The following is a 27,035-nucleotide window of genomic DNA, read 5'->3' as shown; positions in this document are numbered from 1 at the left end:
AAGGATTGCCGTGTCTTTGAGTGCCTGGGTTGGGTAAGAGATGGAAGTGTGGCCCAGCTGTGGCTCCTAGCTTGAGGAGGAAGTATTTCATCACAGTTGTACCATGCTCTTGGTGAACTTTGGAGTGATGCAGAGTTTCAGAGGGATCTGGAAGACCCTGCCTCAGTGCATGTTCTCATTGGATCGTTTAGTTTTGGCATGATATATAATGGCTATTTAGCTACTGTGGATGATTTAAGAAAGATATTAGGGGGTGAGTCTCAGTCCAAAGAGGAAAGACCATCCGAGAATGAAGGGGGCAAAGTGGACAATGATGGGGGGAAATGGGAAGGGTACTGTTAAGATCTGTCAGAAGATCAAACGTATGACCTGAGAAAACAGTGTGTTCTAGAAGCTAGTGCATTGTTGGATTCTTAACATCCTACAATACTGCACAAGAGTCCTCCAAAATGTTTGTGTGGTGCTCAGATGAATTTTCATGCTCTGGGGATAGAGTGAAAGGACATTAGGGTCTCACCTTGAAAAGCTGCTTTAGTGACTCGGAAACAATGACAGCGGGGCCCTAACACAGGCTAGGTGGAGTAGATGTTCTGCACGAATAAGTTTTCAGAGGGAAATGCTCCTGCTGAAGAGACATGGTTCCATTCTTTGTGATGAATATGTAGGTTTGGGAGAAGGAAAGGAGATGTGAGATGTCATAAACCAATATTGTTTGCTCGTCCTAACAATGATCTTTCCAGTAAGCTAATCTGAAGTCCTAGGAAGTTTCTTGCTGTTAGCCTGCACACTTACCTCTTCTTTCTTTAATACTTCCAACATGTCATATCTTAACTTAACTTTCCTTAAACATGCATCTTTTTCTGTATATCTACAGTTTCCTTTATCTGTACCTTTCACTTCCTCTTATTGTATGGTCAGGTCTGCTCCGAGCACTTCTTTTGGTGTCTCTGAGATGTCTTATTCTGATATGCAGTAATAATCTCTTTCATTCAGACTAACAATCTGATTAAAATCTACCTATCCCAATATTCTGATCTGAGCCTGCTATCCACATGTGTAATTTTCCTTTACTCGTTTCCCTTTGACAAATTCACTTACAATTAAAACCAGGTTAGGTTAAATTCCTGTTCCTCTGTCTGCGCTTACCTTGTATATAGAACAAAAATGCTCTTTAATTACCTGATTCAGGGAGTGATAAGTGATTTTTTCCTCCTCTGCTAGTAGTGGGTGTTACAAATTGCAGTTTGGTTCTAACTACAGTACATATTGTAGTATAAGGCAAATGTCTTCCATCATCATTTTCATCACCTATTTGTTTGCTTGCCTATGGCACAGATTCTAACACACCGCTCAAAAAAAAAAGTCTTGGGATAAATTTGAAACATAGGCAGTTTATTTTTTTCTGTCTTGTATTAAGATATATTTCCAAATTGTTTCCATTAAGTTACTGCCTTGCCAGCATTTATTTTATTTTACTTTAAAGCTTATTTATTCTCCTTCCTTGAGCACCAGAGTAATGTATTGAATACAGTTATACTATGTTTTTTCAGGTCTGGAACCATGATGGCTCAACAGATTTGAAGCTAAGCCCTTTTTATATAACTACTAAAAATACCCCAAAGTAATTTTTAAAAAAATCAATTACTTGTTAATTGTTGAAGTTTTGTTTCTGCACCTTTCACCCTTTATCTGCCAGCCTCTTAAAAAAAACACATGCACTTTCTTTAAGAAGTTAATTGTAAATTTAAAAAAAAAAAAAACAAAAACACAACCATGAGACTTTTTGGATCTAGAAGATGTGGAATAGACACTAAAGTGTCTCTCCTGGGGAAGGGTGGTGGTGGTGTCCTTTCTTTGCTCTTTACCTTGGCTTTAATAAGCCACCATGTCATGTGTGTGTTTATTTGCAGAGGAATATAATTAACCAGTTTGATGCTGTTTAACTATAAAACTGGTTGTTAGCTTTGTAGCCTTTAGAACTCCCTGTGGGAAATTATTCAACTGATTAGATATTTCATATTTGAAACAAGAGTTTGTTCATAATTGAAATGTATTGTACAAAGAAATCTTTGTAAAGTATATTTCTTGCTTATTCTGGCACTTCAGAGAGCACAAACAGGTATCAATATGTCTGAGGTGACATTAATTTTCATGAAATATCGCCTCACCTAGCAATGCTGATAGCGTTAAGGAGATGGTGGTGTTTTTCCAGATTTAAATAAAATCCCTTATTAGTGGGTTTGTTAACTCAGAAGAATTAATTTGCCCTAGAGTGAAACTTGGCATATTGAGTCTCTTCATGAAATAGCTTCCCCCCCCCACATTTACAAACTATAAATACTGGTTTGGTTTTGTTTTTTTGTGGGTATTTTTTGTTAAGACTACCAAGAGAACAACATTTTGACTAGCTGTTCTGTCCCTCTCCTCACCCCAGACTGTTTCCTCTGGCTAAGAAACAAAATATAACCAAGATTGGAAATGTGGTACGCAGTAATTACCAATATTAAAATGCGTCAGAAAGGAATGCGAGAACTGGCTACCCAAGACATGCATTTTATTAATATGTCAATAAATGACAGTAATACTTATCAAATGCTTTATTAAGATTTTTGTACTACTAAGCCTTCTTAAAACGCATATATAATGATGAAGACAAGTCACATATAAAGAGCAATCTAGATTGTTTGGTAAGTTGCCGCAAACAAACGTGTTTCAGTAAAGCCAAATGCAAGGTTACACCTCTACAGACAAAGAATGTAGGTCATATTTACGGGATAGGGAGCTATATCCTTGTATATAGTGTCTCTGAAAAGGACAAGGTCATGGTGGATAGGTAACAGGTAGAACATGATTCTTAGCTGTATAAGCAAGGGAACAGGGAGTGGGAGTGGAAGTGGTATTATCTTTGTCTGCAGCATTAATGAGATCATTACTGAAATGCTGTGTTTGGTGTTCACAGTTTAAAAAGGATACTGATAAATTGGGCAGGGTTCAGAGAAGAGCCATAGGAATAATTTGAGAACTGGGAAACCTGTCTTTTAATGGGGGACTGAAGAAGATTGATATAGTTATCTTTTTGAAAAGAAGTTTAACAGGCAACTTGGTTATAGTCCGCAAGTACCAGCATGGAGAGAAGATGTTTCATGGAGGAGGGCTCTTTAATTTATCAGACAAAGGCATAAGATCTGTTCTAGTCTATTGTTTTTTTACATTCTCTTCATCACTTTAGTATCTGTTCACCTCCCAGAAGTATGTTAAGTGTCTTTACTAACTCTTGTTATGTTTGATACTCTTGATCTTCTTTCTCCCTTTTTTTTTTTTTCCCCCTCCAATGGGAAGGAATCCAGTCTCATATATGACTCCCAATGAGCTCTAAAGGTAGCTCTAATGAAACCAAAAAGGCACAAAAAATTACAGAAAATTCCAAGGGCAGCCATCACTGACAACAGATGCTGCCATTTGAAAATGTAGTAGTGTCCTAAATTACGATACATCATCTTTGCATGAGAATTAACAATATAATTGATGTACTTTGGGGCTGTGGAGTGGGGCTGTGGCTTGGGGGGGGGGCGCGGCATGGGAGATGTGGACAGGAATAAGGGGGCCAAGGCTGAGGCTGCAGCTGGGGGTGAGGCTGGGAGCGGGGCTGGTGAGAGTGGAGCTGCAGCCGGGCCGTGGTGGTGGCTGGCAGCTGGGCCCCCGGCCAGGTATGGGGCCAGAGGTGGGGCCCTGAACTGGGGCCATGGCTGGAAGTGAGACGGGGCTGGGTGGGTGCTCCCTCCCTGCCCCTCATGGGGCTGGCTTGGGCCCGCCATGCTGCCGCCCCCCCCCCCCCCCCCGAATGTTTCTCTGTGCTCTCCTTGGGGGGTGCACCCCACGCTTTGGGGACCTCTGCTCTAACCATAATGGATAGCAACTATACTTTTGTGTAAGTGGGAGAATAATTTGATCCTGGGTGTATATAGGTGAGAGTTAATCATTTATATACATATCGGAATTACGAACACTTACATGAATTTGAAAAAGACCATGAGAACAAGTAATAGTAGTGTGTAGCGTTCTTGGATGCTCTGAAAGTGCTTATTGACGTTCCTTTAAACCTGAAAGCCATTTTACCTTTTCTGAGCTCAAAAAGAGAGAACAGATACCTCTCTAGATTCTGGCAAGTTTTGAAGCTTTCTCTTTCAAGAATTTCAGACATTGCTGGCTCTTCCTTAACAGAGAATGAATTCCCAAGGGGTTTCTGTCTGAATTCCCTTCTGGCCTTGGATACCTCCACTGCTTTTATGTTTCAAATTGCATACAGAGAACTCTTTGGGTGCCACTAACATATGAATATGTGGGCACTCCACATATTGTCTCTGCCCCTATGAGTAGTTTCTTTGTACATGTAGGGAGCTCAGACTTGAAATAAAGAAGATGATAGACACTGACCTTTCTTCCATTATCCACATCATTCTGAAGTCTGCACTCTCATCTAAAAGTTCAGGCCATAGTTTTGAAAAATGTCCACTAATTTTGTGTGCTAATAATTTTAAGACTGTTAGAGCCGCCTTTTCAAAGGTGCTGAGTACCAGAATCTGCCATTGACTTCAGTGAGTGTGCATGCAAAAGCAAAGGCACCCCAAACTAGGGGACATGTTTGAAAATGTTGCCACTATAGAAACATTCAGCATAGATAGTCTCTCGGGGAGAACGCTGTGAATAATTTTGAACATATGCAATATGTTTAAGCACATAATTTTTGTTTGGCATCTTCATTAAGGATCCTGAAGTCCTTATTCAGGCAGATCTCCGTTTGAAGCTGATGTGAGCTTTATGTGAATAAGCACTGCAGCATAAGCTCTCTGATGCTGCATATTTTGGCTTCCCTTTGCTTTTCTTGCAAAGCAATGTTTTCTTTTCTCTGTGGTTTGTTTTTCACTTTCTCTTGACGTGGTTTGGAATACATCTGCACTGGTGAGGTAGCCAGAAGGATTTGTGTGTCTTTGTACTGGAAGGTGAACTGCATAACCCTAGCAACCAGAGTAGTGGTGGGAACCAGCAGAAAGGATATTTAACAAGTAAGACCAAATATCTCCTTATATTTAACAGCCAGAGACATTCTGGAAATGTCAGCAACTGATAGTCATCCTAATTGATGACAGAAATAATTGCAGTTTGAAAGGGTCTCTTTTTCTTTAGCCTTCCTGAAGTAATATGTTGTTGTTCTTAGCCTGAACAAGGTGTTCAGCTGTGAACACTGGAATAGAGTCTCTTGAACTGATTTATATTTAAGAAAGGAGTAAGGATGGTAACACCGGTTTTCTTTTGGGAAGCGTGGCAGAGCTTGTCTTACATAGTCCCAGGGATAAAGTATTTTGAGAGAGATACGCACCTAGTGGACCAGATTAATTGCTGGTGTAGCTCCACTCATGTCAGTAAGATTGTATCAGGGATGAATTCCATGTGTGTCTCTTTGTCCATATGCAAGCGTCTGTCTCGCTCATCTTCTGTGTTATACGTATGGGCCCATCTATTCTTATGTTGTGATTTTTCCCTTTCCTCACTCACAAGGAGAAAGGGAAAATGGTTTATTCTGTTTGGTGTGGTGTTTGTATATTAGCTATGGATGACTGTCTGAACAACCTCATTAGTTAATAAAAGATTCCCAGGGACCTTGACTGCTTCACCACTCTGTGGGATTATTCCAGCTGTTTTTTCTCAATGTTACCTGGCTGTCTGGCTTTTCCTATTTTTCATTTTTTTGGTAGGGTTTTACCTCCTTTGGAATAAAGTAAATTAAAAAGAAAGAAACTGTTCTATTCATCAACAAGTATCTGTTCCGTTTACTTGCCAGTACATCATTCTTTCATATGCGGCCTGGTTAGATGCTACCCACTCTATTGCAAAAGTCAGCAATTCATCCTTTTAGTGTATCAGTATTACTTTTGTCCTTACTCTTATTGTATTTGTACTAGAAACATCAAGCAAGCAGATGACTCATTTCATATGCACAAGGCCACTATCTTGGTACATAAAATGGTTTGGGATGCTTGTCCCAAAAATTCATGCCTTGTATTCCCCTTTCCCTCTGCTTTATGATGTCCCCACATCTTTCCCTCTCTCTATGGTGCTTTGTCTTTTCTTACCTTGTTTTTGGTCTGCTGTAAATTCCTTGGAGTGCAGTCTTTGTCTTCCTTCCTGTCATTTGAATGCCATACATAGCAGTGGTGCTATGTAAATAATAAAAACTACTGTTTCTGGAGCAGGGGAAGAACACTTCCAGTTTTCTTGTTATCCCAGTAGTTTGACTTCCTCAAACCCAGATGAACCACTGTCTGGGGAGGGTGGCCAGTCCATTCAATTTAATTAAAGCTATCTTAGTTTTAAACTACCACTTTGTAGGGCTGAGTAGTCAGGGAAACAATATCTTGTCATATAGTCTCCATCTGTCTTTTACCTCTCAAAATTTCCTAGCCTGTGGCCTGCTCAGTTTGACAGCAGATGTTCTTTTAGAGGTGGCAAGAGGATGTTTGGGGAAGTCCTTTTGTTCTCTTTGGATTACAAAAGGCAGCGATATTTCCTCCTTTTACTTCACTGGACTTTATTTTTTAAAATTTGCCCCTTCTCCTACCCCCAGGGCAATTCCCGTTGTGGTAGCGATGGTGGGAGCTCTGCTTTATGGCTGCCTGTGCTTTAACCACCATGTTGTCCAACCCCACTTAGAGTAGGGCTAGATAAACCACGAGTTAAACCACTAGTGACCACCTGGGCCCTCTCTAGACTAGCGCTCTCACTAGTGCTGCTATTAGTTGAGCTGTATTGATGGTAGCTTTGGGGGGGATCTTTAAGAACAATAGTCCAGTATAGACAAAGTCTTTGCTCAGAAGAAAAACTTAGTAAGTGGGAAATATATTTATCTGAAAATTGTGAGATTCTTTTGCCCTGTGGAAGCAAAATGCTTCCATTTTTTATATCGTGGTGGGTAGTGCTTAGGTGCCCCAACCCCATTGTTTGCTAAGCATTGTACAAACATGTAACAGACAGTCCCTGCCCTAGAGAGCTTACATTCTAAGCATAAGATAAGAAACAGGTATTTGGGCGTGGGGGGTAACAAGGTAACAATGAGATAATGATTCTGCTCCTTACCAAAGCTATGGGCAGCATCTTGGCTTTCTTACATTGACTCTCCCTCCATGAGGTTTTTTTTATAGGTGGCCTGTTCCTGAGTTATGCTGAGCATGTTCTATTCCCATTAAAATAAATGGTAGTTCAGGGTACTCCGCACTTTGCAGTATAGGGCCCTTAGTCCACAGCACAATAGGGAACCAGTATTTTGTCGAGAGTGGAAGAAGTTCTGAGGGTTCTCTTTAAGCTCTCTGCCTTAGAGGACTCAAGATAAATCTAAAGATGACCATGCCCATTCTCTATTCATGAAGATTCTTATATTACGTTAGGGAAGGGCAAGAAGTCCTTAATTGTCTAGGCAATCCTCAAAGGAAGAGGGAGTTTTTTTCCTCCCTTATCAAACAAGTAGGCAGCTGACCCATAGATATTTTAGGGAAGATTTGCTATAATGGCAGGCAATAAATTGTTTGATCTTTATTGCTTTTGTATCTTATGCCAAAAACCTGCAGCTATAATTCTTTGATTTGGTTAGACCTTTTTATGTTCAGCTCATCCACGTGTTACTTTTTCCCTTTCAGAAATTACTGCAGCTTCTCAAACTTCGGTAACTAGGTTAAAAAAACAACACGTATGTCATTATGTAAGTTCAGTAGCCTTTATTCCATCATTCAAAGGGTATCCTTAAGGTTCAGATCCACTTCTTGCTGATTTGCTGCAAGAAGAGCTTTGATGGAAAAGAGATGATGCTCACTGGCCTTTTTCAGTGTAGCCTTTCAAAAGAGATAGCTGGCGGTCTGCAATAAAAGTTGCCTGGCAGGTGGTTTATACCTATAGATGACTATTGTGTAGGGAAACTTTAGAATTGTTTTGCTTTTTACACCAAAAATTAGATGAACAGCTTTCCTTATTGTTTACACTGGAGCTGAGTGCTGCCAATGATGCTGAAAATATCTGACCTTTGTTAAGAAGACACAGTGGCAGGGCATGCAAAAGGTTAAAATGATTCTCCCTCTCTGATTTTTGTTTAGCCTTGTGCTATATCTATGTTTATAGTAGAAGTGTTCTCTCACACAGACTATTTGTGTACCAGATGTAAGCCACAACAATCTAGAGTATCCCTGTGACTCATATCTTCATTGTGCTAGAATAGAAACTACAGTACCTCTCCGATTTCCATTGCTCTGACTCTGCAAAGTACTAAAGCACATACAGGAACTCCTCACTTAACGTTGTAGTTATGTTCCTGAAAAATGCGACTTCAAGCGAAACGATGTTAAGCGAATCCAATTTCCCCATAAGACTTAATGTAAATGAGGGGGTTAGGTTCCAGGGAAATTTTTTTCTGTATATATTAGTCTTTTGTCTGGTGAAAAAAATTTCAGAAAAAAATTTCCCTGGAACCTAACCCCCTCATTTACATTAAGTCTTATGGGGAAATTAGATTCGCTTAACATCGTTTTGCTTAAAGTCGCATTTTTCAGGAACATAACTACAACGTTAAGTGAGGGGTTCCTGTATGTGCTTTAGTACTTTGCTGAATCAGAGCCATGGAAATCGGAGAGGTACTGTAGTTTATATTCTTTAAAGCTGGTGTGTGTGTGTGTATGTGTGTGTGTGTGTATGTGTGTGTGTGTGTATGTGTATATATATGTGTGTGTGTATATATACACGCGCACACAGTATAAGTTTTAAACAAACAATTTAATACTGGTACACAGTGATGATTATTGTGAAGCTTCGTTGAGGTGGAGGAGTCAGAGGGTGGGATATTTCTCAGGGAATGCCTTACTGCTAAATGGTGAACTAGCAATTGCCTGAGCCCTCAAGGGTTAAGTCTCACTCTCTACAAGGCAGCAGGAAAGGAGGGAGGGCAGACAGACAGACACACACACCCTGTGTGTGTTTGAGAGATAGAGATGCACATTTCCCCTTTAAGTATGAAGAGTGGGGTCAGAAGTACACTGCCTTGTTAATTAGATCAGCAAGCTGAGACCTGATGCAGCTCCCTCTGTCCATGTATCCCCCCTGCTCTATGGAAGATGGGGTAAGCAGGGTGCAGGGGGGAGGGGGACACCCTGACATTAGCCCCCCTCTCCCCCCCCCAGCAAGCAAGAGTATCGGGGAGCAGCTCCAAGGCAGAGGGCAGGAGCAGCACATGGCAGTGCGGGGAGGGACAGCTGAACTGCAGGCAACTGGTAGCCTGCTGGGCAGCTGCTGCACAGGGAACTTAGGGGAGCGGGGAGCTGATAGGGGGGCTGCCGGTCCGCCCTGGTTCCAAGCCCCTAGCAGCTAGTTGCCACTGGCTGCTCTTCCTGCAAGCAGTGGACAAAGCAGGCGGCTGCCAAAGGACGTTAGAAGGGAGCATTGCACAACTTTAAACGAGCATGTTCCCTAATTGATCAGCAATGAAACAATGTTAACCAGGATGACTTTAAGTGAGGAGTTCCTGTACTTAACTTTAAGCATGTAGATACATTGCCTTTCTGGAACTACTGATGTCTTTAAAGTTAAGCACATGCGTACATGTATTGGCCATGTGACGTATAAATTCAGTGCATGTGTGTATAAACTCCCTTTCAACACAGTGGCTTGCCACCTTGGTAAAGACCACTGCATTTTTTTAAAAGGTGAACTTAGTGCTTCTGAAGGCATCCACATTGACATCCCAAAGATTCAAGTCTTCCAGCCATAAAAGATATGTCTACGCTGGAGCCAGGAGGTGTAATTTCCAGGTTAGGTAGGTGTACACGCGCTAGCTCTGATTGAGCTAGTATGCTAAAAATAGTGTGGCTGCAGCGGCACAGGGGGACAGTCCATCTGAGGCCTTAGCTATATTTAGGTGGCTAGCTGTGCAACTGTGGTTACTTGACAATTCGTAGCACACTCGCTCGATCAAAGCTATCGTGTGCATCTACCCAAGCTAGAAATTATACCTCCAGCTGCAGTGTAGACACACCCAAAGAGGTAAACCAAGGCATGGGAAGCAGCAGCTCAAACTTTCTCACACCAGTGTGATACAGACTTGGCTTGGAATGGAACCAGCCCTAAGGGCAAGATGGTAGTTCAGTTTTCATGGTCATTCAACCCTTGGCCTCTCCTCTGAGACTGTCAACAAGGATAACAACCATGTTGGTGGTTTTTGTGATGTGGCTGTGTTATTTTATAAAAACTGAACTGACATCACCACCTCATTTCGCATAGGACACCAGACAGCTTTGAGACCGTAATAACTTTTTGTCCCTACTGGCCTGGGCTGGAATTCAAGCCCCTTATTCCAGTGGCTCTCAACCTTTCCAGATGACTGTACCCCTTTCAGGAGTCTGATTTCTCTTGTGCACCCCCAAGTTTCACCTCACTTAAAAACTACTTGCTTACAAAATCAGACCTAAAAATACAAAAGTTTCACAGCAACTGTTACTGAAAAATTGCTTACATTCTAATTTTTACCATATAATTATAAAATAAATCAATTGGAATATAAATATTGTATTTACATTTCAGTGTATAGAACAGGATAAACAAGTCAGGTCACTATCTGTATGAAATTTCAGTTTGTACTGACTTCGCTTGTGCTTTTTATGTAGCCTGTTGTAAAACTAGGCAGATATCTAGATGAGTTGATGTATCCCAGAAGACCTCTGCATGCCCCCCAGGGGTACACAAAGATCAGTTTGAGAACCACTGCTTTATACCGTGATGGCCCCTTGTTGATCCAGTCACCCAGCAACTTCACTGTTATCCATACAGAATATGCTTCAAAGTACCCATCTGCTTCTCACCAGATTTTCAACTTTGGACATTAGGTGGTTAGGAAAAGGAGGTATGAGGAAAGTGTATCCCTCTCCGTTGACTCAGTAGTCTGAAATCTTGGGATCTTATTGCATGAATTGCTCTGCTAAGAGTCCCAGACAGTAGGGTTAGCCCAAATTTTCCCTATACCATCTTAAAGTTTCTTACTGATTTTGTAGTTAAGGCAGTGGACTGGGAGTTCGATCTGGGTTTAATCTCAGCAGTACCACAGACTTCTTTTGTGACCTTGGGCGAGACACTGAAAGGACTGCCACTGACTTCAATGAATGTTGAAGCAGGCTTTTAATCTTTGTTCTTCAGTTCTCCATTTGTAAAAATGTGGATAAATACTTTTCTACCTCGGGGGTGGGTAGGTAGGTGGGTTTGAGGCTAAATCATTGTTTGTGAGCTGCTTGTATACTGTGATGAGGGCATCCATATATGTACCTAGATAGACAAGGATACTAAGTATATGCTTTTGTTGATTTCTGTGCAATTTCAGTGTAATAATAGCACAATAATTAATTGAACAGGAGTTGGTGGCCTAGTGCCCTAAACCTTAGATATAAGACAAAGGGGCCACGTATTCTTCCCTTGGTGTAATAAGCAAATATAGGGAGCTCTGAGATAAAATCTGAACCCAAGTGATTGCTATGTTGAATACAAGGATGTTTACGCAAGCGGTAAATACTATCTACTGTGTATAAATATTAGGGTTGTCAATCGCAGTTAACTCAAGCGATTAACTCAAAACAAATTAACTCTGATTAAAAAATTGTGATTAATCAAAGTTTTAATCGTACTGTTAATAGAATGCCAATTTAAATTCACTATAAATATTTTTGGATTTTTTTTACATTTTCAAATGTATTGATTTTCAGTGACAACGCAGAATAAAAAGTGTACAGCGCTCACTTTATATTATTATTTTTGGTTACAAATATTTGCTCTGTAAAAAAGAAACAAATGGTATTTTTCAGTTCACCTCATAGAAGTACTGTAATACAATCTCTTTGTTGTGAAAGTGCAACTTACAAATGTCGAATTTGTTTTGTTACATAACTGCATTCAAAAACAAAACAATGTAAAACTTTAGAGCCTACAAGTCCACTCAGTCCTACATCTTGTTCAGCCAATCACTAAGACAAACAAGCTTGTTTACATTTACAGGAGATAATGCTGCCTGCTTCTTATTTACAGTCCCATCTGAAACTGAGAACAGGCATTCACATGGCACTGTTGTAGCCAGCATTGCAATGTGTTTACATGCCAGATATGCCAAACATTCTTATACCCCTTCATGCATTGACTTATAGATTGCACTGTCTTTTATCTTTTTTACAGTGCAAATATTTGTAATAAAAAATAATATAAAATGAGCACTTTGTATTCTGCATTATATTGAAATCAATATATTTTAAAATATATTGAAAAATATCCAAAAATATTTATAGTAAATTTAAATTGGTAGTTTTATTATTAACAGTACAATTAAAACTTTGATTAATCACGATTAATTTTTTAATAATTTGACAGCCCTAATAGATATATAAAATCTCCCTTCACAACTGCAGGATGTTTTTCGCCTTGTGTAAGGTTTTTTTGTTACTTTCTAATAAGATATGTCAACTTGTCTCTGAGCTGCATGGAGCATTAGACTTAAAATGAAGGAAGGTAAGCTGGTTCATTAGGCAAAGTTCATTGGCTATAAATACTTATGGTGAGGGTTTAATTCTTCCCTTCATTTAGTTTAAAATAAGAGCCATAGAGATTTGAACTCTGGCACACCAGATACTCCTAAGATGGCTTCCACTTGTGCATTTAACTTTGCCCCCTTTTGATTCCTGCTGCAGGGTTTCACCAGTTGCCTTGGCTAGGCACAGTGGGGAGAGGCTGTGGCTGATCTTCTGGTCTGGGCCAGCTCTGATGCAGTCAGTTGAAATTGGTGCAAAGGAAGTGCCATCTTTAAGAGCCTCTTGTGTTGATTTTTTGAAAGTTGAGTGTTCTCATGAGCTAAAGGATAACAGGAAACAAGGATGAGTGGTTGCAGCTGGGAAAGTGGGAGTGATTCAACTAAGAAATTAAGTTTGAGGACCAAAACTTAAAAATACTGCTTTCTTCTTTAAATCACCCATTTAAATTCCCAAACTCCCAGCTTATCATCTTGGGAAGTATGTCCAGCATACTTAGCCTTCCAAGCAGTACTTGAAGAGTAGAGTAGTGTGTCCTTCCAAGAAAAGTCTAGTTTTTAAATCCCTCTTTATTCCTCAAATTCTAAGCATTCTGGGATTAGATTAATTGTGATGTAACTCCACTGTCTTCTCTGGAGTTCTTCCAGGGGACAATTTGGTTCACACACTGCTGACTCGTGTTTAAAAAAAAACAAAAAAACTAGAAGCACTCTCCTTATGTACAAGAAACTATTTTTGCATTTTTATTTGATAATTTATTTTATTTGATATTTATGAAGAACATTGGCATTTCTTTTATTTTGCCCCCATTTGTCATCATGTTTCTACAGACACAGTCACAATAATGCAAGTGATATGTATTTAGAACCTTTAGAGAAGTCCTAAAACTACACATGGGCTGTTTTTTCCCCTCAGTCTCTATTGACGTAATGCACGGAACACTAGACCCCCGACTTACCTGAACTTCCTGAAACCTGGATTATCTGCAGTTGGGTTCTTTCCCCCCAGATGCACCATTGATATAGAACAGTGTGCCCTGTTAACCAAAAGAGTTATTTCCTTTCTCATCCGCTGTGGGACTGTCTTTGATTTGTGAGGGACTACAGAAGAGAAGAGGGGTTGTGGGCCATGGGGAGCTGTAAAGCAGAGACTCAAGCTTACTGCTATCATTAAAGCTTCACCTGCAATATACTTCCCTTTTGGCAATTTTCAGTTGGCTATTAGAGCTTACTGTTTCTTCTGTGTGAGCTGTCTGAAGCATCACATGCCACTGCTGGTGGGAATTAAAGGGCCACCAATGTTCTATAATACAGGCAGTTGGTGCCTATGAACGTGACTGTGAACAGACCTGCCAAAGATAGAGACCAGCCCACCAAGCAAAGACTTGATTTTCCTAGCAGCTCAGTCGGGGCTTAGGTGAGATATGTCTGCTGATATTGCCAGTGATCAGGAAGGAAACCTGCTGCTTTGTAAGCTTTCTAAATTTAGAGGACACTGAGTGATGCTGTGGTAATTGGGCTTACAAATGTACCCTAATTTTAAGCTTAATTGTGAAAAAGTACATGAAAGTTCAAGAGATGTTGCAATAACCTATAAAACAAATGTTCATGGAAAGTAGTTGTATGTTATAAAAAGGTATGAAAGTGAGACCAAAAAAACTGAATTAGTCTAAGCAAAGAGGCCTATTAATGTAACTCAAAGACTGTTCAGTTTAGTAAAAACAAGAAATGTGGAACCAAAAACTAATGAACCAAAACTGATGCGTCAGATACTAGGCCTAATTGGTGGACAAAATAATGAGGGGATGAGCTACTCAACCCATGACTCCCTTTTTGGGTTCTTAAAGACTTTTTTGGGGGAAGGAATAAGAACAGAGTGAGGCTACTGGACCAACTTCGTCCTCATGACTGGTCCCCAGTGTCTTCTGGGACCCTAGCCTTCCTCATCCTGATCCCGAGAGATGTCCTGACCAGCCTGGGCCAGAGAGAGGGATCCAGATGGCAGCGCTAGCCCTACCCGCTCCATCTGAATCCCAAAGACCACTTGAAATAAAATGACAGGTTTCAGAGTAGCAGCCGTGTTAGTCTGTATTCGCAAAAAGAAAAGGAGTACTTGTGGCACCTTAGAGACTAACACATTTGTCTGAGCATAAGCTTTGGTGAGCTACAGCTCACTTCATCGGGTGCATACAATGGAAAATACAGTGGGGAGATTTTATATACACAGAGAACATGAAACAATGGGTGTTACCATACACGCTGTAACAAGAGTGATCAGGAAAGGTGAGCTATTACCAGCAGGAGAGTGGGGGGAGAACCTTTTATAGTGATAATCAAGGAGGGCCATTTCCAGCCGTTGACAAGAACGTGTGAGGAACAGTAGAGGGGGAAATAAACAAGGGGAAATAGTTTTACCTTGTGTAATGACACATCCACTCCCAGTCTTTATTCAAGCCTAAGTTAATTGTATGTGTTTCTGAAGTTTTTTTGTTGAAGAATTGCACTTTTAGGTCTGTAATCGAGTGACCAAAGAGATTGAAGTGTTCTCCGACTGGTTTTTGAATGTTATAATTCTTGACGTCTGATTTGTGCTTCAAAAACAGACTCCAATGAGAGACTGCTGAATTGGAATTCATTTGCAAACTGGATACAATTAACTTAGGCTTGTATAAAGACTGGGAGTGGATGTGTCATTACACAAAGTAAAACTATTTCCCCTTGTTTATTCCCCCTCCCCCCTGCTGTTCCTCAGGCGTTCTTGTCAACTGCTGGAAATGGCCCACCTTGATTATCACTATGAAAGGTTCCGCCACCTCCCCCCCTCCTCCCCCCCGCTCTCCTACTGATAACAAACAGCTCACCTTACCTGATCACTCTTGTTACAGTGTGTATGGTAACACCCATTGTTTCATGTTCTCTGTGTGTATAAATCTCCCCACTGTATTTTCCACTGAATGCATCCGATGAAGTGAGCTGTAGCTCACGAAAGCTCATGCTCAAATAAATGTTAGTCTCTAAGGTGCCACAAGTCCTCCTTTTCTTTTTTTGAAATAAAATGGGATGAGACTCTAACAACAGCAACAATAACAGTTCCAGCCCATTTCAACTCACTTCCCTCTTCCCCAAAAGGGCAGTTATTACCATCTAAGAGACCGTCAAACAAGACGGGAAGGTTTCCTTCTAAAAACTCTCTCCAGCTAAAGGAAAGGGAACAAGGGAGGTTGTTAAAATGAAATTTGAACTTAATATTTTTCATTGCAGATACTTTAACTGTTTTTTCCTTCTCTGTATCTTTAACAGGGTACAAGGATTTTTAATGGTGCGTTTGCCATAGTATTAAACAAGCTGAGGTCTCTGTATACCAAACCCCAGACCTTGTTTAGTACTATTTAATGTTGGATTATGTTAACACTTTTGACCGATGTATTCCACCCTAATTAATACAGCGGCGAAATGAATAGCCACTTGCAGACTGACTTGCATGGTTGAGCCTTTTGAAGAGTTGGTGTCCATGTAACGGAATTATCATTTCATTTCTTGTTAGGCTTTAGAAGCGAGTATCCTTGAGAAGCAGGAAGATGATGAGTGACGCAAGTGACATGCTGGCTGCAGCTTTGGAACAGATGGATGGCATTATAGCAGGTAAAAACATTATGCTATTTGTTTAACCAGTTCAATTCTCCTTTCATATGTGGAGGGCTGAGTTCAAGTCGAAGGAGGATGCAAATAGAACTGTGTTTGACTTCCTACTAACTAGTTTGTGAAACTCAAAGGATGCAAACAGATTTGAAAGAGGATGGCACAAATGCCTGCAAACACATAGTGCCAATGCAATTGCACCCTTTCTCTGATCTCCCTGTCACTATACTTCACAAAACCAGTGGGCAATGTGGTTCAACTTGAAGGACTGGAATTGCCAAGGATGTTTTGAATCAGGATTAGTGTGTGTTTGAAGAGTAGTGGGGTGTCAGGAAGGGAAAGCTTATCTAGTGCTGTACCTCATTCAAGTCTTGGGAGAAATTAATTAAATGGGTCTGGATGGGACAATTCAGATTAAGAACTGAATTTTGATCCCTTTGAAGTAGAGGGTTTTTGAATCAGGGCTTTGGTTTGGGCCTATCTCTAACTTTAATGTTTTCATAAGCATGAGCAATTCGCTCATACATTTTTACTGGGCTGGGGAGAGAGATCAAAAAGTATATTACTTCCTGAACTCTTAAAGCTGTGTCCAGTGAGCTGTGAAAAAAATACAATCATATAAAACAGAAACAAAGCAGACAGAAGTTTTTGGTTTGATTCCATTCCAGCAGAGCTATCCAAACAGCTGTTCAAATGGAAGAAGTATTCTGCGTAGGCAGCATCAGAGATATGAAGGCTTCAACAATCCCACATACAATAATTTCCTTTAAAAAGTTTCAAAAAGTGCCTGCTTTGCTGGAACTGACTTTTCTCCATGATGCTATCTCCTTAAAGACCTCTGGCACATATGTGCAGTGAATACAATGGGTCATAATGATGTCCTAGGATTGATATAGTCTATCTCTTAAAAAAAAAAAAAAAAATCTTTAAGTAGGTATTAGCATGCAGATCTGGTCTAGCATCTGTATTATAAAGGGCCCAAGTAGGCTTGGACAGCATGGGGTTTAATGTAAAAATAAAGGGTGGTTATCAGGATGTTTAAGGCACCAAAGACTTAATTACTTATGTCTTTACAAACCTTTAAATAATATTGAAAACGAGTTGTTAATTCTGTCCTAACATCTCCTATACTTCTGCAAGGGATTTTTCTCTTTTTAATTTTCTCAAGGGGAATTAATAGTTGGAATGCTTGCATTTTTCAGACTGCCAGACAAATGAAGGCTGAAAAAGAAGTGTACATTCTGCATATATCTGCAATATCGAAACAGTTAACAACACAAAAGCTGATACTTTGTCGTTAATATGTCTCATTGTGTCTAGGCATTACAGTATTAAGTCGTTACAGATGTGACAGTCTCACATCAGTGTGTTGCAGTGTCGAGACAGAATTATCTAAGCTAATTTAAATCGGCTTTAACTGTGAATTTCTTCCCTTTTTTATTGAACCTTTAACTTTAAAGTGAACATCCTTTGTGTTAGTAAAATGAACCAGGGGTACTTGTGGCATGTTAGAGACTAACCAATATATTTGGGTATAAGCTTTCGTGGGCTAAACCCACTTCAGCAGATGCATCTTCACCTTATTGCAGATACAGACTAACACAGGTACCACTTGAAACCTTTGTGTTAGTGAATGATAACTTTTGCTTACTAATGTGTGAACTCCACGATATCCAACTTGTTTGGGCTTAGGGTTTTAATTTTAGGGGAAGTCATTCAGTATTTCCTTTCTCTCTATTTTTTTAAAGGCTTCCAAGCCCTTACATCAGAGTAACCTATCTTTTTGAGTGAAAAATGTTGACTGCAATTCCCTGTGGAACCCATCAGCTCTCTTGGGTCATGTAATCACCACAGAGTGAGACAAAACACTGCTAGGGCTGAGCATGTTTCTTCCACAGTATTCCCAACCTCTGGTAGCCTGGGGAGCTAGGGGACCAAGCTGTGCCTTGAACTCCAGTGTACTTTGTATTGGCATTTTACTCTGGTGCAATACAGTTCGTGATATATCATGTTAGGTTTCCTGTACATTAAAATTGTAGAAAAAATACAAATTACAGGTAGCAGCAGGACACCAGATGAGTATCAGTGAATAATTACCTATGTTTGTGCTGTAGATGAGCCTACATCCAAACACCCTTAAAAACTGGGAGGTTCAAAATCCAGATCCAGGTCTGAATTTTGTTGGTAATAATATTTGTCACTAGGAATCCCTGTAGGTGCCTAACCTCCTAGATCAGTGCTTCTCAAACTTTTTTTTCCACGGACCACTTGAAAATTGCTGAGGGTCTCGGTGGACCACTTAATGTTGAATGATCTTTCCAAATGTTGTTCATACCATCAGCTAACTATTGTAAAGAGCTTTGGATAAAAGCACTATATTAAAAAAAACTTAATACTTAATTTTTTTTGCTCTACAAATAAAAGCACACTACTCATATTTTAATATTAGTAGTCTTACCTTTCTAACGTGGTGGATGTGCCCTCTCTCTCTGCCACGGCAGCCGCCGAGCTGGGGCTGAGAAGGATGGGAGGGCGGTCTCTCCCTCTCCCCCACCACGGCAGCCTCCGACCTGGGGCTGGGAAGGAGGAGGTTCTCTCCCTTTCTCCCCCACCACGGCAGCCCTTGAGCCGGGGCTGGGAAGGAGGGGCAGCCGCAGCCCTGGAGCTGGGGAAGTCGCCACTTTCTCTGGCCGCCGCAGCCCTGCACGTCCCAAATTCCCCCCCACCCATCTTCTCACCCCACTGTCCCCTCCCACCTACTCCCTATTCCCCCCAAGGCCACCACCTCACCTTACATGTGCATCTTCTCCAGGGTCCAGGCACCTAATTAGTGGAGCCCATGCCTGCGCAGCTCCACTAATAAGGTGGGTGGCCCTTCATTCTTCTGTATGCAGTCACCTAGGGGTGCACCTTAGAGGGAACTATCTGTGGACCACCTGAATGGAGCTCACGGACCACTGTTTGAGAACCTCTGTCCGTCCTAGATGTATTATAGCAAGTCACATAATTGTATTTATATATTTATTTACTCTTGTGGCTTATCTAATGTAATCCTTGCTTGCTTTTGTCTAGGTTCCAAGGCTTTGGAGTATTCCAATGGTATATTTGATTGTCAGTCCCCTACCTCTCCATTCATGGGGAGCCTGCGAGCACTGCACCTTGTGGAGGATTTGCGTGGTTTATTAGAGATGATGGAAGCAGATGAAAAAGAAGGACTGCGATGTCAGGTCCCAGATTCCACAGCAGAAGCTTTGATTGAATGGCTCCAAAGCCAAATGGTACAATATCCCCTTGACTTTCTTATAAAATATTGGTGTCCTGTCTTACATGCTACAGCTGGTCAGAAAATGGGTTTTTATTTTCTGCAGAAAAATTCTGAATTTTCAGTCAAAAATTGAAGACCAAAATGGGAAATAATTTGCTTCAGAAAAGCTACTGTAGAGCCTCATGATCTCATTGTCCCTTATAGCCCGGGGTCCCTGGTTGGACATTTTCCATGATGCACCACAGTGTCTCCTCTTGGTGGGAAATTTTTCCAGTGATTGGGCATTTGATATTTTTATGGAAAAAATCAAAATTTTCTGTGAAAAGCAGACACTGTTAAAGAAAATTTTAGTTAGTTGAATTTTTGATGGAAATTTTTTGATCAGACCAACTGTTTATGCTTTTTGGTATTAATAATCTATCAGGAAAACTTTTAGAATGATAGCATCTTTAACTGACTGTTATGTTAGTTTAAGAAATAAATTAGTGGTATATCGTATTATTCAGCATAAATTGCATATTAGAGACCAAATCTGTTCCAGTTACCTTCTGTGCCTGTGAATTCCAGTTTTGTTATCCTTACCTTGAAGAAACCCCAGTGTGTACTTGGCAGGTTAATTTTTCCCTTGCCCGTGGCTTGTTACTACTGCATTTGAGAGCAGTGTGTTACTCTGTAGTAGAGTGTGACTTAGGAAAGCACAGAGGAAGTAATTATGCACAGCATATGAGAGACATAATTTAGGGCAACCTTTTCAAAGAGGCCTCAGCCTGACCACTAATTTTGCATTCCTAATCCCCTTCTGGTTGCAGTATTCCTGGTGTACTTGCTTGCGGGGGCAAGTGAAAGTCTTCCTTGTTTGTGAGTACCTTTGGTGCTGGTTTGGTGGCTTAGGGGAGAATACATATCTCAGGGGAGCTCTGGTGGTGGAAGTGAAAATGATATATTAGACCTCATACTTCAGCGTTTGTCAATCTCTAAGGCTATGTACACATTACCACATGCGTCAGTATAAGTTATGTCAGTCGGGTGCGAATAAGCCATCCCCGAGCGATTGTAAATTACATTGACCTAAGCGCTGGTGTGGAAGTTCTCCCGCCGGCATAGTTACCACCGCTCTCGGGGGCTGGAGTAAGTAAGGTGACAGGAGAGCTCTCTCCCATCGGTTTACAGTGCGTGTGCTGGCAACGCTACAGCTTTGTAGTGTAGCTATGGCCTAAGTGTTAGCAATCAGAATAACACCTAATGCAAGGAGGGGCAGGGAACAGATTATTCCACATCTACCTACTGCAAGGTTTCGCATCTTCCTCAGAAGGAGCTAGTGCTGTCCGCCATTGGAGACCAGATACCAGACTAGATGGACCTTGGGCGCATGGGAGGGGGAAGCGGGCAGTTCTTGTGTTCCTAAGACTGCATTCTGTTAGTAACATTCACAACACTGCATGGAAACTCAGTTACGTGTGCGAAATTAGAGGCCATTTTTGAATATTGGGCCCTGTAAGAATGTAATGCTTTTCATTGATAGAATTTGCTTCTGTTTGACTTCAGGTGCCATCTAGTGGCACATGTAGTTCTGTGAAATCTCAGTTGAGAGTTACTGGTCCTGGGAATAATACAGCTGCTGAACTTTTCTCTTATTGAAGGTTCTAGGAGGAGAGCTGTGTTTTTGAAGTAGCTTTTGCTTTATACTAGTCAAATGACCCAGGGCCTGATCTAAAGCCTGCTGAAGTCAGTGGAAATCTTTTCATTGACTTCAGCAGGCTTTGGATCAGAGCCCTCAGTGTTGAAATCTGTGATCAAGACCCAAAGTGGCGGTTAACACACTGATGTCAGAAGGAAGAGATTGAATTATATGGGATTCAATTCTTCAAAATATATAAAGTTATCTATAATTTTAGCACCTTGAAGGTCTGTAATTTACAGTAATAACATCAACTCTAGCTAATATCATGTCTGTGTGGAATGGGGGTAAACATGGGACTTAATCATGTGCTGTCCAAGAAGTTGATTTATAATATTTGAATGCTTGTGAAAGGTGCTAAGTAAATTATATCGGTGATGAATGAAAAATCTCTGCAGGTAAAGCATGGGCAGTACAAGTTTGGCTGTACTGGCCTGCCAGTAGTATGCCTTATTTGTGAGCAGGAGGCGCCGTCTGTATCAGCAAGAAGATAGTTCCATCTCCGTGACCAGTTTCTCTGCTAACACTATCAATAAGGATGCCAAATAGTGCCAGTTTTGGTCGTGGTTTTGAGATGCAGATGTGCCTGCCTATTAGGAACTGAAAAGAAATCGCCAAACTCATTTCGCATAGACCACTGAACAGCTGTCAGATGGTAACAGCTTTCAAATACTGCTATCACAGGTGGAATTTGAAGTAGTGATCTAGCTGGGAAAGGGTCTGGATTAGCATTCCTCATATCAGGGGTCGGCAGCTTTCAGAAGTGGTGTGCCGAGTTTTCATTTATTCACTCTAATTTAAAGTTTCTTGTGCCAATAATAAGAATCCATGTGATTCATGCTGAGCTGCGCCCCTTCTTGGCCCTGTCTGCACCCCTCAGTGCCCCAGGCTGGGGCCAGAGGGCCACAGCTGGGGTTGGCTGCAGAGCCCCAGGTTGAGGCCAGGAGCAGAGCCCTGGGCCAGCAGACGGGACCCCAGGCTAGCAGCAGAGCCCCCCGGACCGGTGGCCGGGACCCAGGGCCAGCAGCGGAACCCCAGCTGGCAGGGGCCCAGTGGCCAGTACCCCAGGCTAGCAACAGATCCCCCCCCCCCCCAGACCGGTGGCTGTGACCCGGGGCTGGTAGCAGGCTGAGCGGGGCTGGCGGACGGAACCGCAGTCCAGCAGCGGAGTCCACCAGACTGGTGGCCGGGACCCAGGGCCGGCAGCGGGCTGAGCAGGGCCAGCAGCTGGAACCCCAGCTGGCAGGGGCCCAGAGGCCCGTACCCCAGGCTAGCAACAGATCCCCCCCAGACCGGTGGCTGTGACCCGGGGCTGGCAGCAGGCTGAGCGGGGCTGGCGGATGGAACCCCAGTCCAGCAGCGGAGCCCCCCGGACCGGCAGCTGGGACCTGGGCCCGGAACCGCAGTCCAGCAGCGGAGTCCACCAGACTGGTGGCCGGGACCCAGGGCCGGCAGCGGGCTGAGCAGGGCCAGCAGCTGGAACCCCAGCTGGCAGGGGCCCAGAGGCCCGTACCCCAGGCTAGCAACAGATCCCCCCCAGACCGGTGGCTGTGACCCGGGGCTGGCAGCAGGCTGAGCGGGGCTGGCGGATGGAACCCCAGTCCAGCAGCGGAGCCCCCCGGACCGGCAGCTGGGACCTGGGCCCGGCAGCGGTCTGAGGGGGCCGGCGGACAGAACTCCGGCTGGCAGTGGGCTGGCGGCTGGTACCCCAGGCCAGCAGCAGAGCCCCTGGGACCATGGCCATGACCTGGGGCTGGCAGCAGGCTGAGTGGGGCTGGCGGCCGGAACCCCGGCTGGCAGCAGAGCCCCCAGGACTGGTGGCCAGGACCCGGGCAGTGTGAGTGCCACTGAAAATCAGCTCTCATACCATAGGTTGCCTACCCCTGCCTCATATAGTTCTGTATAATGTGGTACAGTTAGCTGAGATTTCTTTCACTCCCACAATATTGAAATTGGCTGTCTCAAGTTATCCTCATGGCTCTCCCTGACCCCACACCAAATTGTTCCTGCTGTACTTACATGTGTAGCCCCTTTGGGATGACTCGCAAAGGAAGGAGAGCAGGATTCTACACACTAAGCATTTAAAAACAAAACGAACCTCCTGTTTCAGATGTCCTTTTTACACAAAGGACAAGTCGTTCAGTTAAAATATGGATGGGAAATATTTTAAGGAAACGGCTGAGTGTGCCAAATGGCCAGTTGGAACCAGCTGTACGTGTTGTGCAGTAACATCTGCTCATGGAGTTGTCTATGTAAAGTGATCAAGTAGTTTCCATTGAGGAATTCAGAGGTAAACTAATGTTTCCATTGAACAAAATGAACTCTTAACATCTCCATTTGAAATCCACAATGTGTTAATTAACTCAGCGGGGTAGCATCAAGATGCTTTTCTTGTCTGCTTTTCTAACTCCGGTGAATAAAAAAATGTGTGGTGGAAATCATGCAGGCATTTCCCTGGGTGCATGCTGGAAGTGGATGGATTTGTGTGATTAAACTTAGATATGGGCCCAATTATTCACAGTTTAGATCTGGATTCAGGCTGCTTCAAAGTTCAGAAGTATTGGGATCCAGGGTTTCAGTGTGTCTCATCATAGATGTAGGAAACAGCTGTGACGTTCATGACGCGATCATAACCTTTCCCGAGCTTCAGGGATTTTTAGTTTGTTGCTGATGAATAAAAATTCTCATTCTATTCTAATGTGTATCTACTTAATGTATATAGTGCCCAGGGCAAAGCAGTTATTCACAGTCTCTTTTCTCTGTAAATAGATCTGGTTTTGTTTCTCAGTGCTTTCCAGGTCAGATATGGCCAGTTTGCAAATAAATTAAAAAAAAAAAAAAATCTATTTCTAACTATGAGCCCCACAAATTGAAAGGCAGTATTTTTATCCTTCTTGCATATCATCATGGGTAATAAAGGTATTTCAAACCAAATTCTGCTCTTCATTGTACCACTGCAACTCTGTTGCTTTCAGTTTAAACTTGATACATAATTCTGTTGATGAAGCACAAAAGGGAATAGAATTCAACTCGCTCTTCCAGAGTTGGCTCCAAGGTGCTAATAAGAGTTAAATGCAGCAAAACCTTTTTTAGTCACTAAAGTCAGCAGCTCTGGCTGGGAACAGGTACACGGGAGCAAATCTCTTGAGTAAGGAGGTATACATTTTACCTAATCGCTTTTATGAGTGGAGCCTCACTTTAAGCAATGTAGAGTAAAAATCAAACGGAAAACAAAATCTAAAGACACCCCTCAGTCATAACTGCACCTTCCTCTTACCAGGACCGGCTTCCTCTCTGGGTAGCAGGCACTCTCAAGCTGCTAGCAAGTTTCTTAAAATGCTTTCCCATAACCATGAGCATCACCTCACTCTTCTCCTGAGTTGAGTTTTCAGATTGAAATCGGATGATTTGTTGTTGCTTTTTAAGTGATATTGATTGATTGATTACAGAAAAAACATGGTCAAGTTGAGTGAGTGTCCTGTACCTTTCTGGGATAACTCCCAGACTGTGTCTTGTTTAAAGATGAGCCTGGTCCAGAACCCCAGACCTAAGCTCCCCAAAGTTTAGATCCAAACCTTTCGTCTTTGGCCCCTCTCTAATGGTGGTAGGGGTGTAACTCTGCGTGTTTTTTATACAGAGGAGCCAGTGACCTGTAACAGCCAGTGACCATTTTTTAGCCAAGTTTCATGTTCACCATGGGTCAGTTCATGTGTATCTTCAGCTTTTGGTAATGAGTTGACTTGTGATGCTGACAATGATTTCCTGACTCCGTGCACGTAGTTGTTGCACCATGAAAAAACGCGGTCCTCTCACAAACTCAGCTACAGGTCCTGCCTCCTCTTTAATGAGTTAATTCCTTCAGAAGCTGGCCAGATTCCTGGGAGCTAATAAAACCAATAGTATTCTTTATGAGGGCATATTAGGTTTCAAAGATAAATTTGCTTGTCTGAGATAAGTGTACTGAAATACATCAGCCCTTTTTAAGATGTGGAGTGGTTCCCATGTGGCAGAAGTAGATCACTCACCAAGAAACGTTAAAAGTGATTTATTCATGGAAAAATCCTGTATTCAAGTGAAGATTTATTTGATTTTCTTAGTGTAGACATAGGATAGATTTATTTGATTTAGACTGACTGGGTTAGATCCTGAAAGTATTTTATGATAGTATGTGGCACATGTAGTCTCTCACCCCTTGAGAACTGAATTCGGATCCTGACAGAGATCAAAGGTTGAAAGGAGTGTGATGATTCCATCCTCCCCCTAGTGGAAAGTGCCCATATCACAAATTGTCACATAATTGAGTTTTTGCTCGTGAGAGGCCTAGCTGTGGAGTGCTCTTTAACCACAAGATTATCCTCCTTTCTAGGGATTACTATCAAGTTTGGTCTGCCTTTGATAAAATAAGTGATTTGAGAATAGCAGGGAGCCATCTACCCTGCTGCTTTGGTTGGTACCTTTGATAAGTTAATGCATTGTACCCTGTTCTCAAGCAGCCACAAGGGCAGTATTGCGAACCCGAAAATCATGAGTTGGGGTCACAAATTCATGATTGTCTTAAAAATCATGAGAGTTCAATGAGTAAAAAATGTGGGGTTCTTGTCACCCGCCTCCTGGTGTTTGACTCTTTTAGAGTTCACGGTTTCAATACTTTTTTCTGACATCCTGAGGCTATAAACTTTTTTTTGTAATAAACAAAAGCTGAAATTTTCAGATAATCACAAGACTCCAGGAACTGGGGGTTTATACCCAGATATTTTGAGATTTGCAATAAAATTGTGAGAGTTGGCAAAAGTATGATGGGGTATAATTACTTATTCTGAATACTGAGCGGGTGGCAGTTCAAAACTTAAAACACTGAGGTATTTGGTATTGTTGTGAGGATACAACATAACCAGACTCCTAAATCATCTTCTCCTAAAACTTTAAATAAATCATGTTTGAGTCTTGAGACCGTTCAACTATTTTTTCAATTATTTTTCATTTTTGCTTGGCCTCTGCACTTGTGCGTTCCACCAACTCTTCCACCTATTAAAATAATAGTCCATCGGTAAAATCTGAGTGTCAAACCTGGTGTTTTTAACCATATTTATATTTTGATGCTTGTAAGCAGGAAACAGAATCAGAACCTCTATTTTTAACTGAATTATTTCCATTTAAAAGGAGGCTCGTCCTGATTTTGGTAGAAGCTGTGGAGTTGAGACGGGAAGTGCTTGTACTGCAACAAAAGAGGTTAAGGGAGGCTTTATTACTCTCTGCCAGATGAGCCAGTGAGATGGGGAAGGGGGAAATGACTAATGGAGGAAAATTGATGAGGCCCTTGGGTATCTCAAAGGGGAAACTGATCTTTGTGGGAAAGCACCTAGTTTTCTGAAATTGTGTAGTGCGAAGGGAAGGGGCTTTGGTGCCTCAAATTTGAACAAATTAGGCTCTTTGGGGGGGTGGGGCTTTGATGTCTTAAATCTAGTGAGAAACTGCTTTCCATGGATGAGGGAGCAGGCGCCCTTCAGCCTCCCTTCCCACCCTAGCTCCACATTCTATACGATCTCCAGGTAGATGAGGAAACCTGGTCATTGCTAGCTTTCCCACAAAAATATCTGCTTCAGGAAATCTTGATGGCACACCCTTGTGCGTATTGTGGTACGATAGCTCTCTGCATCACTACTGCTGCAGCTTTTGGTCTCTCAACTAGACACAATGTTCGGTCACATCTGTAAAATACACAAAGATAAATGTGACCGAAATGGAGTGTAACTGGAACATTCACAAGCACTGTGCTTCACTAAAAAGGGTAAGAACATCCTGTTTTTCTTCTGAGTCGTGCTATTTGTTTGGGTAACAAACTATAGCACTATTGCACATAACAC

The 27,035-nt window shown here is 41.9% G+C and overlaps 1 protein-coding gene across 8 annotated transcripts in view; it reads left to right on the top strand.

The window, feature by feature from the left end:
- Nucleotides 1-27,035, top strand: part of PPFIBP1 (PPFIA binding protein 1) — a 172,031-nt gene that overhangs the window by 81,866 nt on the left and 63,130 nt on the right. For all 8 annotated transcript variants that reach the window (XM_073317257.1, XM_073317268.1, XM_073317290.1 and 5 more), the window contains exons 2-3: nucleotides 16,134-16,231; nucleotides 19,301-19,506. In XM_073317257.1, the coding sequence (XP_073173358.1) occupies nucleotides 16,168-16,231; nucleotides 19,301-19,506 (270 nt within the window). In that variant the 5' untranslated portion in view covers nucleotides 16,134-16,167. The remainder of the gene's footprint in view (nucleotides 1-16,133; nucleotides 16,232-19,300; nucleotides 19,507-27,035) is intronic.

Source organism: Lepidochelys kempii, chromosome 1, assembly GCF_965140265.1.
Source record: "Lepidochelys kempii isolate rLepKem1 chromosome 1, rLepKem1.hap2, whole genome shotgun sequence".
Lineage (NCBI taxonomy): Eukaryota > Metazoa > Chordata > Testudines > Cheloniidae > Lepidochelys > Lepidochelys kempii.
This window is presented reverse-complemented; position numbering and strand designations above follow the sequence as displayed.